This window comes from Rhinoraja longicauda, chromosome 15 (genome assembly GCF_053455715.1).
Source record: "Rhinoraja longicauda isolate Sanriku21f chromosome 15, sRhiLon1.1, whole genome shotgun sequence".
In the NCBI taxonomy this organism is placed as follows: Eukaryota; Metazoa; Chordata; class Chondrichthyes; order Rajiformes; family Arhynchobatidae; genus Rhinoraja; species Rhinoraja longicauda.
The window spans coordinates 12,861,573-12,878,185 of record NC_135967.1 but is presented as its reverse complement, the minus strand read 5'-3'; the positions used below and the strand labels follow the sequence as shown (position 1 = coordinate 12,878,185).

The 16,613-nt window shown below is 44.8% G+C and overlaps 1 protein-coding gene across 2 annotated transcripts in view; it reads left to right on the top strand.

The window, feature by feature from the left end:
- aff2 (AF4/FMR2 family, member 2) overlaps positions 1 to 16,613 on the top strand; it is a 463,349-nt gene that overhangs the window by 259,244 nt on the left and 187,492 nt on the right. For both annotated transcript variants that reach the window (XM_078412201.1, XM_078412200.1), the window contains exon 4: positions 1,863 to 1,907. In XM_078412201.1, the coding sequence (XP_078268327.1) occupies positions 1,863 to 1,907 (45 nt within the window). The remainder of the gene's footprint in view (positions 1 to 1,862; positions 1,908 to 16,613) is intronic.

Genomic DNA, 16,613 nt, shown 5'->3' with positions numbered 1-16,613 from the left:
AATTTTATTGTACGTTTGGAATCGAAAGTCTTGTTTTACCCCCTGTCCATCAGTGTTCGTCACAGTCGTGGAAATCAGCCAAAACCCTTTTCTGAAAATAAAATATCCAACATTCTTTGCCTTATTCCTCACATCAATGATATGTTTCCAATTTACCAATGCATCTTTTTGCCACTTTTTGCTTCTGCCCCTTTTATAACGGAGCCAGACCGACTGGGGAGTTGTATATTTGACCTTCTAGCTGTGGTAGTTTAGTTGATCTTTGTGTGTGGGTGTGTGTGTTTATGCGTACGTGCGCACGCAAAATTTTATGAGACTTCTATTAGTAATATAGAAAGGGGCGGCGCTGTGGCACAGCAGTAAAATTGCTGCGTTTCAGTGCCAGAGACCAGGGTTTGATCCTGACTAGGAGTGCAGTCTGTACGGAGTTTGCATTTTCTCCCGGAGCACCTGGAGATAACCCACGCAATCACAGGGAGAACGTACAAGCTCTACAGACACACCCGAGGTCTGCATCGAACCCAGGTCTCTGGCACTATGAGGCAGCAGCACTCCCAGCTGCGCCACTGTGCCGCCCTGTATTTACAAGGCTACTGTGAGCAAGAATGTGTCCAGCCACCTGCTGCATTGTCATGAAGGAATTTGGGAATCTTGAAAATTTACAGCACAGAAAGAGGCCTTTCAGCCCATTATGCTTGTGCAGGCCAAGTCAGAATAAAGAGCAGGCTAATCAAATGGTGCCCAGTTGTAGGCGAGAAGGTCTGATTTAGTCAAGATGAGAGAGTTAAGATTGTTTTATTGTCAATTATACCAACAATAGGACAATCAAATCCTGACTTGCAGCAGCTTAACAGGACTGTAATGCAATACACACAGATAAATATATAAATACCATCCTTCAGAAAATACTTCTCAAAATACTTAACAGGTCGTTTTGCAGAGAAACTGAATTCACATTTATACCTAAAAAAGTCACGAAGTGCAGAAGTAACTCAACGGGTCAGGCAGCTTCACTGGAGGATATGGATCGGAGATGTTTTGGGTTTTGACTCTTCTTCAGACATTGTAAAGTGGGAGGGGAGGAGGGAAGAAAGGTGGAAGAGAGGACAGCTCAAAACTGAGGTGAGAAGGAACTTTTTCACCCAGAGAGTTGTGAATTTGTGGAATTCTCTGCCACAGAGGGCAGTGGAAGCCAAATCACTGGATGGATTTAAGCGCGAGTTAGATAGAGCTCCAGGGGCTAGTGGAATCAAGGGATATGGGGAGAATGCAGGCACGGGTTATTGATTGCGGACAATCAGCCATGATCACAATGAATGGCGGTGCTGGCTCGAAGGGCCGAATGGCCTCCTCCTGCACCTATTTTCTATGTTTCTATGTTTCTAAAACCTGGCAGGAAATAGGTTGGTATAGGTGATAGATTTTTTTTGATCGGCAGATGGTTGGAAAAAAGGCCAGAGATGAAAAGGTAGATGGTGTGAGACAAAAGGATTGAAGGTTGTGAATTGTGAAGCTAGAGGAAGGAGAGTAGGTGGAAGGGGAGGGTATTTATACTTGTTTCAATCCGAAGACGGGTTCTGATCGGAAATGTCACCTATCCCTGTTCTCCAGAGATGCTGTCTGACTCGCCGAGTTACTCCATTGGTGGACAATACCATTGGTGTTTATTTGAGATGTCGAAACTGCGATTATGTTCAAAATAAGTCCCAGGATGTCATTGATATTTTATTTTTATTTCTTGATTCTTATTTGGGAAGGTGCTAATTTTATTAAGATTAAATTCTTTAAAATTAAGTCTTATTTTCTGCCTGTGCATTGAGATGTCCTAGTGAAATATATATATTTTTCTCTCTCCCACTTAGGTCAGCCTTTCCAACGAGTCCAGCTGTGTGGAAGAAATATTGCGGGTTGGTCTTCTTCCATTCTATTTTAACTTCACCGCGGGGATGTGGGGAGATGAGGAGGTGTTTACATAACAAGTCAACACAAGTGTAAATACAACAGGGTCACACTCTGGCTTTTGCTCGCAGGTGGGAGGAAAGGTTGGGACTCGTGCCATAAAGGTCCATGTGACTGGGGCAGCTGGTAGAGCCGCTGCCTCACAGCGCCGGCGACCCGGTTTCCATCCCGACCTCGGGTGCTGTCTGAGTGTGGAGTTTGCACGTTCTCCTTGTGACCGCGTGGGTTTTCTCCAGGTGACCCGCGTTCCTCCCTCATCCTAAAGTCAGAGGAGGGGTCTCGGCCTGAAACGTCACCTATTCCTTTTTCTCCAGAGATGCTGCCTGACCCGCTGAGTTACTGCAGCATTTTGTGTGTCCACCCCAAAGACCTGCGGGTTTGTAGGTTAATTGGCCTCTTTCAATCGCACTAACGTCTAAGGAATGGATGCAAAAGTGCGATAACACTAGAACTAGTTTGAACGGGTGGTCGACGGTCGGCGTGGACATGATGGGCCAAAGGGCCTGTTTCCATGCTGTATGTCGTAATCAATTCAAGCAGACTGGACATGTCAAAAAGTTTTCCAAGTGGTCATGCTATGGAGACCACAGAATGGTCCTAGAACATAGAACAGTACAGGACAGGAACAGGGCCTGTAATGGGCCAACAATGTCCATGCCGAACACGATGCCAAACTAAATTAATCTCATCTGCTTGCACATGATCCAAATCCCTTCATTCCCTGCATATCCATGTACCTATCTAAAAATGCCCCTATTGTATATGCCTCCAGGCAGCATGTTCCAGGCACCCACTATCTCTGTGTAAAAAACTTGCCTCCCACCTCTCCTTTAAACTTTGCCCCTTTTGCCGTAAAGTCTTACAGTAACACGGTTTCTGATGACGGACTTGGATCATGGAGAGAATTCCTCGCACACATCATGAGAACACGAGAAAATAGTAGGCCCCTGGCCACTCAATTCTGCCCTACCATTCAACTCCTCTTCTGAGACGGTTCCTCAATTCTCTGATCTTTCAACAATTTATCTACTCCCTCTTTATATACTCCTCGTGATCCAGCCTCCATAACCCGCGTGGGGGGGGGGGGGGAGAATCCCAGAGATTCACCACCTCAATTTTGCTTTCTATTTTCTCATCTTAATTTTAAATGACCGTCCGACCACCTTTCCCAACTTGGCGCAGCTGTAGAGTTACTGCCTTACGGCGGCAGAGACCCGGGTTCCATCCTGACTTTGGGTGCCCTCTGTACAGAGTGTGTCCATTCTCCCCGTGACCGCGTGAGGTTTCTCCGTGTCCACCGGTTTCCTGCCGCATCCCAAAGACGTGCAGGTTTGTAGGTTAACTGACTTTGGTAAACGATTTTCCCTAGTGTACAGGATAGTGCTAGTGTACGAGGTGATCGTTGGTCGGCATGGACTCGGAGGGCCAAAAGCCCTGTTTTCGCGCTGTATCTCTCAAGTCTACAGGTCCGTTATCTAGCAACAACATCCTCTCGCTCGAGACTCAAGTACAAATGGAAATATCACAACATGTACAATGCTAATTTGACAACCAGTCATGCCCACAAGAAGTTGGAGTGTTATGCGACATTGGTACCAGATGATGTTGTGGCCACATTTGGAGTATGGTATTCAGTTTTTCTCACCCTGCTTTTTAGACTTTACAGGTACAGCGAGGAAACAGGCCCATTAGCCCACCGAATTCACAGTGACAAATGATCACCCCATACACTAGCACTACCCTGCACACTAGGGACTATTTACTATTTTGCCGAAGCCAGTTAACCTACAAACCTGTACGTCTTTGGAGTGTGGGAGGAAACCGGAGCACCCGAAGAAAACCCACACGGTCACCGTGAGAATGCACAAACTCCATGCAGACAGCAGCCGTAATCAGGATCAAAGCCGGGTGGGTGTCTGGTGCTGGAAGGCTGCAACTCTACCGGTGCGCCACTGTGCAGCCCATGATATAGGAAGGACGTCATTAAGCCGAGTACAGAGAAGATTTATGAGGATGTTCTCAGGACCAGGGGGCTTGAACAGTAGGGTGAGGTTGGGCATTCTTGGACTTTATTCCCGGAATTACAAGAGGCTGAGGGGTGCCGTTATAGAGGTGTATAAAATCATAAGGGCAATAGATAGAATGATTGCAGTCTTTTACCCAGGGTAGGAGAATCAAGAACCAGAGGACATAGGTTTTAGTTGAAGGTGGAAGATTTAATAGGGGTAAATCTGAGGGGCAACTTTTTGTACGCAATGGGTGGTGGGTGTATGAGCTGCCAGAGGGGCTAGTTGAGGCACCCACTATAACCATTTAAAACACACTTCGATAAGTACATAGATAGGAAAGGTTTAGAGAGATATCTGTGGAATTCTCTGCCACAGAAGGGTGTGGAGGCCAATTCACTGGATGTTTTCAAGAGAGAGCTAGATAGCTCTTAGGGCTAATGGAATCAAGGGATATGGGGAGAAAGCAGGAACGTGGTAATGATTTAGGATGATCAGCCATGATCATATTGAATGGCAGTGCTGGCTCGACGGGACAAATGGCCTACTCTTGTTATTTACTATGTTTCTATATGGGCCAAATGCCCGCAAGTGTGACTAGCATGTTACCCAGCTTGGGCAAGCTGGGCCAGAGGACCTGTTTCTGTGCTGTATGACTCTATTGAAGAGAAGTAGATTAGCTAGACAGAAGAATGAAATAGCCCACTGACAGAGATCCTAACACGAAATGTGCCGAGTTTCAATATAACGAGGCAGCTTTAATTTAGCATTGAAAATATAACATGTAACTATCTCACCAGTGCAAGAGGCCATGATATTGATGGTGATTGTTCGGTCTGACATACTAATAGGATAATAGCCTCAATTTCCAAAGACTTCAACATTATTATGTAGTAGATATGAAACAGCGGTGAAGGTTCAGGCTCTGAGCATTAATGAGCAAAGCTATTAATACTGTGTTAATAACATCCAGAATCACAAAAGTACAGGAACACTGAGACACATAGGGCGTACAATGAGACTGTGGTTTACTTTCTGCCCTTATCCCTTAATGCCTTTGGCTAGCAAGTATCTAGCAATCTTCAAGATGAACAATGACCTGTCGTTAACCGCTGGTTCTGGAAGGGAGTTCCAAACTTTCGTTAACTTTCTGCATATTTCTTAACATCACTACAGGAAGGCCTGGTCCCAATCTGTGCCTGGTCCCAGGCTTCTTAACCACCTGCTTTATCACTGCTATCAGATCCACTTAATATCTTGGGAACTTTGATTGAATCAACCTTTTAAGCTTCTAAATACCAGAGCATGCAACCTTAATTTGTGCCATGTCTCCTGACAATTTAACCCCTTGGATTCCAGGTAGCATGGGTCAGTTTATTTCAGTTTATTGTCTTGCTTTTTTGCTGCGTGTTATCCAGTCAGCTGAAAGACACTACAATCGAGCGGTCCGCAGTGTATAGATACAGGATAAAGGGAATAATGCTTAGTACAAGATAAAATCCAGTAAAGTCCATTGAAGATAGTTCCAGGGCCTCCAATGAGGTAGATGTAGGTTAAGACTGCTCTCTGATTGTTGATAGGATGGTTCAGATGCCTGATAACAGCTGGGAAGAAATTGTCCCTAAATTTGGAAGTGTGTATTTTCATACTTCTGTACCTTTTGCCTGATGGGAGAGGGAAGAAGAGGGAGTGTCCGGCGTGAGATTCGTCCTTGATTATGCTGGTGGCCTTGCCAAGGCAGTGAAGTGCAGATGGAGTCAATGGAAGGGAGATTGGTTTACGTGATGGCCTGGGCTGCGTCCTCAACTCTCTGCAATTTCTTTCGTTCTACATTTCCTCGTCCCTATTGCTTACAGCTCCAACAACCAGGGCTTCTTTTAGGTGAAGCATAGTTGCTTCCTTTATGATTTCTCATCCTCTAGATGTTAAACTCAGCATTACACTAGCTCTCTAATTGTTTTTATTGCTCACGCATGACGGTTTAATGATTCATATGGGGGTCTCTAAATCTCTTTGACCTCAAATGCTTTTAACTTTTCACCATTTGGAAATTAATCTGAGTTAGCGTTTGATGGTCGTATGTGGCTGACCTCACTACTGTTACATCGAAATCCATTTGCCACGGTTTTGCCTGTCTGCTCAATCTATTAATATAATTTTATGCTTCCATTTGTACAATGCTTTCTCTCTCTCCCTGTCACCAGCTAGCTTTGATATGTGGCCCTCCATCCATCATCGAAGTCATTGATAAATACAGGGAATAGCTGAGGCACCAACACCTATCCCTGTGGGAAATCCACTAGTCACATCCTTCCAATACAAGTACTTGCCCATTATCCCTGCTCTATCTCGCAACTTGGGCAGTTTTCTCATGGGATCAGTAACTTGTCCTGTAAGCTTAATTTCTGAGGAATAGCCTCTTGTGAGGAACTTTATCGGGTATTTTCTGGAGGACATGATAGTGGCATTTAAGAGGCTTTGAGAGAGGCACATTGATATGCAAGGAATTGATATGCGAGGAATGGAGGGATATAGATTAGTCAAGTTTAGAGAGACAACGCACAAACAGTCCCTTCCGCTATGCTAGTCCCACCTGCCTACATTTATACTTTAGACTTTAAAGATACAGCTTGGAAACAGGTCCTTCGGCCCACCCCCGAGTTCATGCCGACCAGCGATCACCTCGTACACTAGCACTATCCTACACACTAGGGACAATTTACAGTTTTTGGCGACGCCACTTAAGCTAGACGTTGGAGCGTGGGAGGAACGCCGAGCACCCGGACAAAACCCACGCAGATCCTGGGTAGACAAACTCTGTGCGGACAAACTCCGTACAGACAGCACCCGTAGTCAGGATCGAACCTGGGTCTCCGGTGCTGTGAGGCAGCAAATCAACAGCAGCGCCACCGTGAAAGGCTGGTCGCATCCTTCTAATACAAGTACTTGCCTATTACCCTTGCTCTATCTCGCAACATGGGCAGTTTTCTCATGAGATCAGTAACCTACCCTCACTCCTATAAGCTTAATTATGTGAGACTTTGTCCGCATTTTCCGTGGATATTGATGTATTGATGACGTTACCCAGTTATAGTAGAATAAGTTCATTGGATTTAACCCATGTTTTCCACGTCTCACATTGTAAGAGGGGCAAAGTTTAAGGGGCTAAGGGAGGGGCTAGTTTTTTAGGCAGGGGGTGGTGAATGCCTAGAATGTGCTTTTGGGACAGGACGTTTTGGTTTAGGACCCATCATCCGACTAAAAAAAGGTTCCCAATCTGAATCGTCACCTATCCATGTTCTCCAGAGATGCTGCGTGACCCCCTGAGTTACATTAGCACTTTATGTCTGTTTGTTTAAAACTGCATCTGCAGTCCCTTGTTTCTAAATTATTTTTTTTTAAACTTTTTTATCCTACCCTTAATCCCTTGCTGCCTTATAAATCCCAACCATTGAATGGACTGGCAGACACTGGGAACCCAACCAGGTGTCATTTTTCAATTTCAGGTAACCCACTCCCCCTGTTTTTCATTCATGCTCCCGGTAGTCCACCCAAGATCTCTCCCTTTGTTCATTTTTCTTAACCCCCCTTCCCTCTCGTCACCTTCACTTATCACTCTCCTCCACCTGCCCAACACTCACATGTCCATTTACCTGCGTTTCATCTCCCCGGATTTACCTTTCCTACTCTCTTCCCACTTCTGGTTCCATCTGACCATTGGTCCTCTGTGTGAAAAGGTTGCCCCTCAGTTTCCTATGACTTCTATTCCCTCTCACCGTATACATTTTTTGAAATATTGTGATTGGACATGCTTCAACTACCGCCTCTGGCAGCTCGTTCCATACATGAAAACGTTGCCCCTCAGATTCCTATTAAATCTTTCCCCTCTTACCTTAAACTTATGCCCTTTGGTTCTTGATTCCCCTAACCTGGGTGGAAGACCGTACATTCACCCTGTCTATTCCCCTCATGTTCTTATACGCCTCTACAAGATCACCCCCGGCCTACTGTGCACCAAGGAATAAAGTTCTACCCTGCTTAACCTCTCCCCGCATCTCAGTGTATGTAAAATTAAATGATATGTATGAATTTTCATAGATTTTAGATTTTTTGATTTAGAGATACAGCGCAGAAACAGGCCCTTCGGCCCACCGAGTCCGCGCCGCCCAGCGATCCCCACACATTAACACTACCCTACACACTAGGGACAATTTTTCTTTCTTTTTTTTACATTTACCCAGTCAATTAACCTACATACCTGTATGTCTTTGGAGTGTGGGAGGAAACCGAAGATCTCGGAGAAAACCCACGCAGGTCACGGGGAGAACGTACAAACTTCGTACGGACGGCGCCCATAGTCAGGATCGAACCTGAGTCTCCGGCGCTGCATTCGCTGTAAGGCAGCAACTTTACCACTGTGCCACCGTGCCGCCCTTTGTCTGTGTAGAAGTTGTAAGGATATGTATTAGAGCATCATTACAAGACTTTGGGGTTGGCACAGTGGCGCAGCTGTGGAGTGGCTGGCTTACAGAGCCAGAGACCTGGGTGAGATCCTGATAAAGGTGCTGTCCGTACAGAGCTTTTACGCTCTCCCTGTGACCGCGTGGGTTTTCTCCAGGTCCCCTGGTTTCCCCCACGCTCCAAAGACGTGCAGGTTTGTAGGTTAATTGGCTTCGGTTAAATTGTAAATTGTCCCGAGTGTGGAGGATAGTGCTAGTGTACGGGGTGATCGCCAGTCGGTGGTCGGAAGGCCTGTTTCTGAGATGTAAACTGCATTGCGGGGTGCTATGGAGATCGTTATTGAATAGCTGATGACCCATGCATTCGTCACATGAAGTAATCTTACCAACTGACAAATTCCCAGCACTGTCTTGAGGTACAGTGAAAAGCTTTTTAGACAATAGACAATAGGTGCAGGAGTAGGCCATTTGGCCCTTCAAGCCAGCACCGCCATTCAATGTGATCACTTGTTGCCTGCTAATCAGTTAGCGGAAGGCCTATACATGATTACAATCAAGCCGTCCACAGTGTACAGATACAGGATAAAGATTGAGTGCAAAATAAAGCCCAGTCTAGGCTGATTAAAGAAAGTCCGAGTGTCCCAGCAAAGGCCGGATAACTGGATCACCCGCACCCTCTGAAATGTGCCGAGATAGTCAACAATGAGACGTCAGCTACCTGTGCAACCCTGAGGTCCATCAGCTTGGAACAACAGTTGACAAAGTTAATAGAATACTCTGTAAAGATAATTGGCAAACAAGCAACGGGTGAGATGTTTAATCGCATAGCGATCTGCTGCAATTTCCTTGGACAGGTATCAATAATTGAAACCAAAGCATGCATGATCCTGGACCTAACCTGCCACTCAGATTTTACTCCACTTGTCCCTGGTGAGTTGCACCAGCTAGAGATGGGGGTCCTGACCTACCATCTACCTCATTGGAGACCATCAGACTATCTTTAATTGACACTTTACTGTGGTTTATCTTGTCATTCCCTTTATCCTGTATCTGTACACTATGGTCGGCTTGATCGTAATCATGTATAGTTTTTTAGCTGACTGGTTAGCACACAACACTGTACCTCGGTACACGCGACACTAAACTAAATTAAACTAAACTGAACTAAACTACACTACACTAAACTGAACTAAACTAAACTAAACTAAACTAAACTAAACTTCCCACTAGATACAAAAGATCACATCAGGGGAAAGAGGTATTCAGTCAGGTGATAAGAAGGGTCCAGTTCCGAAAAGTCACCTATCCATGTTCTCCAGCGATTCTGCTATGGAAAGGATGTGGAGGAGGTTTATCTAGAACAATGCCTGGAATAGAGGGTATTACCTACCGGGAGTGACTGTGGAAGGGTCCTGACCCGAAACATCACCTATCCATTTTCTCCAGGGATGCTGCTTGACCCGCTGAGATACTCCAGCATTGTGTGTCTTTTTTTTATTAACCAGCATCTGCAGTTGGATGTTTCTACCTACAAAAATTGGTTGGACCGACTTAGATGTTTTCTCTGGAATACCAGAGGTTGCGGGGAGACCTGATAAAAGTATATAAATCAGTGTATAAAATTATGAGAGGCCATAGATAGGGTAGAGAGTCAAGATGGAAATATCAAATACTGGAGGCCGTAGCTTTTAGGTGACAGGGACCTGACCTGATGTGTTATTTGAGCATTTTGTGTCTTTTTTTTGTAAACCAGCATCTGCAATTCCTTGTTTCCTGAAGTCATGATACTAATAATGGTTACATTTATGTAAGCTAGAACACTGAAAGCATTAAAAAATATTTTAATTATAACACTAGTTTTTAAAAAAAGTTATTAAAATAAATTGAGTAAATACTTATCTGCTGGTGGGGCTCAGGTGACTTGTTAGGTTTAAAGATGCAGCGTGGAAACAGGCCCTTTGGCACACCGAGTGTGCAGCGGTAGAGTTGCTGCTTTACAGCGAATGCAGCACCGGAGACTCAGGTTCGATCCTGACTACGGGTACTGCACTGTAAGGAGTTTGTACGTTCTCCCCGTGACCTGCGTGGGTTTTCTCCGAGATCTTCGGTTTCCTCCCACACTCCAAAGACGTACAGGTATGTAGGTTAATTGGCTGGGTAAATGTAAAAATTGTCCCTAGTGGGTGTAGGATAGGGTTAATGTACGGGGATCGCTGGGCGGCACGGACTTGGAGGGCCGAAAAGGCCTGTTTCCGGCTGTATATATATGATATGATATGATATGATACATTACACACTTGGGACAATTTCCAATCTTTACTGAAACCAATTAACCTACAAACCTGCACTTCTTTGGAGTGTGGGAGGAAACTGGAGCACCCGGGATAAAACCCACGCTGTCATGGGGAGAACGTACAAAATCCATACAGCACCTGTAGTCAGGATCGAACCTGGATCTCTAGCGCTGCGAGGCAGCAACTCTACTGCTGCGCAATGGTATCACTCCATTTGGACTCACAGTTCTTTGGCTAGTCCTTCCTGGTAACTTTTGGTTAGGCCCTGAATACAGGCTTAAGATTGCAGTCCTTTTGGAGAAGGAACAAGAGACTGACATTAATGAAAAAAGCTTCAAATGTGATAAAGGGACGTGGGTTATGCACAGGGCTGTTTTTACAGCATTATGGGCCCCCGGGCAAAGCAGTGTACTGGGGCCCCTACCGTTACTCTCCCCCACCCCCCTTGCCCTACCAGCCCCCCCTGTCGTGCCGGCGAAAAGCACTTACCGAAAAGCACTTAGCGATGGACTTAGGGTGCTACATTGTCGCGAAAAGCACTTACAGATCGCTGTGAGAAGCACAGTGACCGAAAATGTTGCGAAAAAAGCACTTATTGAACCTACATTTTTAAAGTAGTATTTATTTATTGCAAGTCACTTAACATACACAGATCAGCATGGGGCCCCTATGCTCGTGGGCCCCCGGGCAAGTGCTCATCAGGCCCATGCGTTAAGACGGCCCTGGTTATGCACAGGTAGATAAATGATGGTCTTGGCATCATGTTTGGCAACTGGGCCGAAAGGTCCAGAGATTAGTGTGCAAATCTAACCGAAAGGTCCAGAGATTAGTGTGCAAATCTAACCGAAAGCTCAAGAGATTAGTGTGCAACATTACAGCATATGGGATTGGGGGTAGGGTATTGACATGGATAAAGAACTGGTTGGCAGACAGGAAGCAAAGAGTAGGAATTAACGGGTCCTTTTCAGAATGGCAGGCAGTGACTAATGGGGTGCTGCAAGGCTCAGTGCTGGGACACCAGTTATTTATAATATATATTAACAATTTAGACGAGGCAATTAAATGTGACACCTCCAAATTGCGGATGACACAAAGCTGGGTGGCATTGTGAGCTGAGATGAGGATGCTATGAGGCTGCAGGGTGACTTGAATAGGTTGGTGAGTGGGCAGATGTATGGCAGATGCAGTATAATGTGGATCAATGTGAGGTTATCCACTTTGGTGGCAAGAACAGGACCAGGAAGGCAGATTATTATCGAAATGATGTCAGATTAGGAAAAGGGGCGGTGCAACGAAACCTGGGTATGCTTGTACATCAGCCACTGAAAGTAAGCATGCAGGTACAGCAGGCAGTGAAGAAAGTTAATGGCATGTTGGCCTTCATTGCGAGAGGATTTGAGTTTAGGAGCAAGGAGGTCCTACTGCAGTTTTACAGGGCCCTGGTGAGACCGCACCTGGAGTATTGTGTGCAATTTTGGACTCCTAATTTGAGGAAGGACATTATTGCTATTGAGGGAGTGCAGGTTAACCTTCACCAGATTAAATACCGGAATGACGGGACTGACATATGATGAAAGAATGGGTTGACTGGGCTTGTATTCACTGGAATTTAGAAGGATGAGAGGGGATCTTATAGAAACATATAAAATTCTTAAAGGATTGTACAGGCTAAATGCAGGAAAAATGTTCCCAATGTTGGGGGAGTCCAGAACCAACGGTCACAGTTTAAGAATAAGGGGTAGGCCATTTAGGACTGAGATGAAGAAAACATTTTTCACCCCGAGAGTTGTGAATCTGCGGAATGCTCTGCCACAGGAGGCAGTGGAGGCCAATTCACTGGATGTTATCAAGAGAGAGTTAGATTTAGCTCTTGGGACTAAAGGAATCAGGGGATATTGGGAAAAAGCCGGAACGGGGTGCTGATTTTAGATGATCAGCCATGATCATATTGAATGGCGGTGCTGGCTCGAAGGGACAAATTGTCTACTCCTGCACCTATTTTCTATGTTTCTATGTCTGTTCCTGTGCTGCACTGTTCTATATTCTATGATGTTTTAATATAAAACATAAAACAGTGCAACACAGGAATAGGCCCTTCAGCCCACAATGAGGAGATTAGTTTAACGTGGCCTGCTGAACATGATGCCACATTAAACTAATCTCCTCTGCTTGCATGTGATCCATATCCCTCAATTCCCTGCATTTCCATGTGCCTATATATATATGGCTCTTAAATGCCACTATCAAATCTGCCTCCATCACCACCCCTGGCAGCGGATTCTAAGCACCTACCACCCTCTGTGTAAAAAAAACCTGACCCACATGTCTTCTTTAAATTTTGTTCCTCTCATCTTAAAGCTATGCCCTCCGGTCTTTGCCATTTCCACCCTGGGTAAAAAAGGTTCTGACTGTCTAGCCTATCTATGCCTCTCATAATTTTATGTACTTTCATCAGGTCTCTCCTCATCCTCTGATGTTCCAGAGAAAACATTTCAAGTTTGTCCAACCACTCCTTATAGTTAATGCCGCCTAATCTCGGAAACGGTTTGGTAAACAAACTTCTCCTGCACCCTTTACAAAGCCCCCATATCCTTCCTGTAATGGTGCAACCAGAACTGCACTCAGTTATCCAAATGCGGCCTTACCAAAGCCCTCTAATTTCCTGAGGGAAACCAAAGTTCATGAGTTTGGTTTTGGCCGCACATCATGTGAATAAGTTGGAGATTATTATCTCAGCACACTATGAGTACTGAGTCACATTCACGGTAGTTCTTGCATAGCCCATGAATACTTTGCTGCTTTTTGCCTGAATTTGGAAGGGTTTTATTTTGTACAATAATAGAACAAATTAAAACCAACAGGAAATTGAATGAAAATAGTAATGCATCGCCTAGGATTGATCAATATGGGATGCTATTAAGCTGGAAAGGGTGCAGGGAAGATTTATGTTGCTAGGAATCGAGGGCCTGGGTTGGTTGTGCAGGCTAGGACTTTATTCCGTGGAGTAAAGGAGGCTGAGTGGTAATCTTATAGTGATGTATAAAATTGTAAGGGGTATGGATAGGGCGAATGCAGCATCCTTTTATGAGAGTAGAGGAATCAAAAATCAGAGGGCAAAGGCTTAGGGTGAGAGGGGAGATATTTAATAGGAACCTGAGGGGTAACTGTTTCACGTGGAATGTGATGGGTCTATGGAATGAGCTGCTAGAGGAAGTTGTGGTGCAATTACAATGTTAAAAAAATATTTTGACTGGTATATGGGTGGGAAAGGTTTATAGGGATTGCATCACAAGTAGAAAGAGTAGTCAAGAAGACTTTCAGCACATTGGCCTTTATCAGTCGGAGTAGTCTGATGAAGGGTCTTGACCCGAAACGTCATCCATTCCTTTTCTCCTGAGATGCTGCCTGACCCACCGAGTTACTCCAGAATTTTGTGTCTGTCTATTGAGTATTCATAACCCATGTCCCATGTAACTATAAAGTCTTTGGGGAGGCCTCATTTAAAGTATTGTGTTCAGTTTTGATCGCCCAGTTATAGGAAAAATGTTGTTAAGGTGGAAAGGGTGCTGAGAAGATTTACAAGGTTGTTGCCAGGACTGGAGGGTCCGAGCTAAAATGCAGGCAGGTATGACTAGTGTAGATGGGGCATGTTGGTAGGCATGGGCAAGTTAGACAAATGGCCTGTTACCACTATGAGTTTGCGCGTTCTCCTTGGGACCATGTGGGTCTTCTCCGGGTGCTCCAGTTTCTCCCACACTCCGAAGACGTGCAGGTTTGTAGGTGAATTGGCTTCAGTAAGTTGTCCCTCGTGTCTAGGATAGAACAAGTGTATGGGTGATTGCTGGTCGGCATAGACTCAGTGGGCCGAAGGGCCTGTTACCATGCTGTATCTCTGAACAAAACTAAAAAGGTACCAACATGTCAGTGCTTTTGAAATCAAAATGGAAAACTCAAACATATCATAACTTTCAAACATTTGGCGGGGATGTGTGACTATTGGTTTTATCTCATAAATCCCAGAGATTCTGATGTCTTTTGGCAACGCTGTTCTCAAGATCATGATGTGAAGGATGTATTCTCAGCAGATGTGCAAAATGCTTTTTTTATATCTGAAGATTTTCTGTCAGCGCTGAATTTCTTTTTGCTTCAGTTACCCAACTTTTAAGTGCTTCTCTTAATGTTTCTTTCTTGGTGCCAAGCATTTTATTTTGAACTAACATCGCCTCCCTGACAAACTCACTGATTGCCATTGATCGCAATGGATGCCTTGTCAGGGAAGCATTAAGGCTCACAAAACTGATGATAGGTGTAAGAAGATGTAATCGCTGTGAACAAAAATAGTGGTGAAGGAAAGAGCTGGCAATGCTTATCCACAAAGACTACGGACAATGTGACATGCACTATTTAGCAAAGAAGCCGTGTTTTGTAGTAGTCCTAGAGTCATACAGCACGGAAACAGGCCCCTCAAGCCCAACTCCATGTCAACCAAGATGTACCATATAAGCTGGTCCTATTGCCTGTGTTTGTATTTAGATTTTAGACTTCAGAGATAAAGCGTGGAAACATGCCCTTCGGCCCACCAAGACCGCGCCGACCAGAGACCTTATTAACAGTATCCTACGCACTAGGGACAATTAACAACTTTTACCAAAGCCGATTAACCTACGAACCTGTATGCCTTTGGAGTATGGGAGGCAACTGGAGCACCCGGAGAAAACCCATGTGGTCACAGGTACAACATGCAAACTCTGTACAGACAGCACCAGTGGTCAGGATCAAACCGGGGTCTCTAGCGCTGTAAGGCAGCAACTCTATCGCTGCGCCACCGTGTCGCCCTGCAGTGTCTGTAACTCTATGTGACTCACACTGGTTTGTGTGAAACCTGTTAAGAATCCAGTGCTTCATGTTGTGTTGGTATTGGTTCATTGGTTTATTATTGTCGTGTGTATTGAGGGAGAGTGGAAAGCTTTTATTATGTGCTATCCAATTAAATCTGACGATACTATACGTGAAAGTTATGGATATCGTGTGAGAGTGAATATTACCTGATAGAAGTTCATAAAATGATGAGAGGCATACATAGGGGTAGTCAGTCAGAACCTTTTCCTCAGAATAGAAAAATCAAATACTGGAGGGCATAATTTTGAGGTGAGAGGGGCAAAGTTTCAAGGAGATTTGTGGGGCAAGTTGTTAACACAGAGGGTGGTGGGTGCCTGGAATGCACTGCCAATGGTACTGATGGAGACAGTTACGATAGTGGCATTTAAGAGGTTGTTACATAGACACATGGATATGCAGAGAGTGGAGGGATATGGATCACGTGCACCACATAACTTACTCCTACATCTAAATGTTCTTAATTTTTAAACAACAATTGTGGGTGGAATGTGCTATTTTTAATTTTGGCTATTTATTTCTAATGTAATGACACTCTGTTGAGACTGTGAGCTTCAGAGAATAGAACAGTAGGCTTATTGTGGCAATGATGAACTATAAATGATCATGACTCAATAATTTGGAACAAGCTGCACTTAATACTGTACTTTGCTATCAAGATGATACTAAGTGGAAGTGTGAAGTGGACGTTTGGGGTGGTGCAGCGGTGGAGTTGCTGCCTTACAACGTCAGAGACCCGGGTTCGATCCTGACTACGGGTGCTGTATGTATGGAGTTTGCATGTCCTCCCTGTGACCGCGTTAGTTTTTTCCAGGTGCTTCGGTTTCCTCCCACACTCCAAAGACATACAGGTTTGTAGGTTAATTGGCTTCAGTAAAATTGTCGCTAGTGTGCAGGATAGTCCTCTTTGTATGGGCTGATTGCTGGTCGGCACGGACTCGGTGGGCCAGTGGGCCTGTTTCTGCACTGTGTCTCCAAAGTCTAAAGTGTAAATCCCA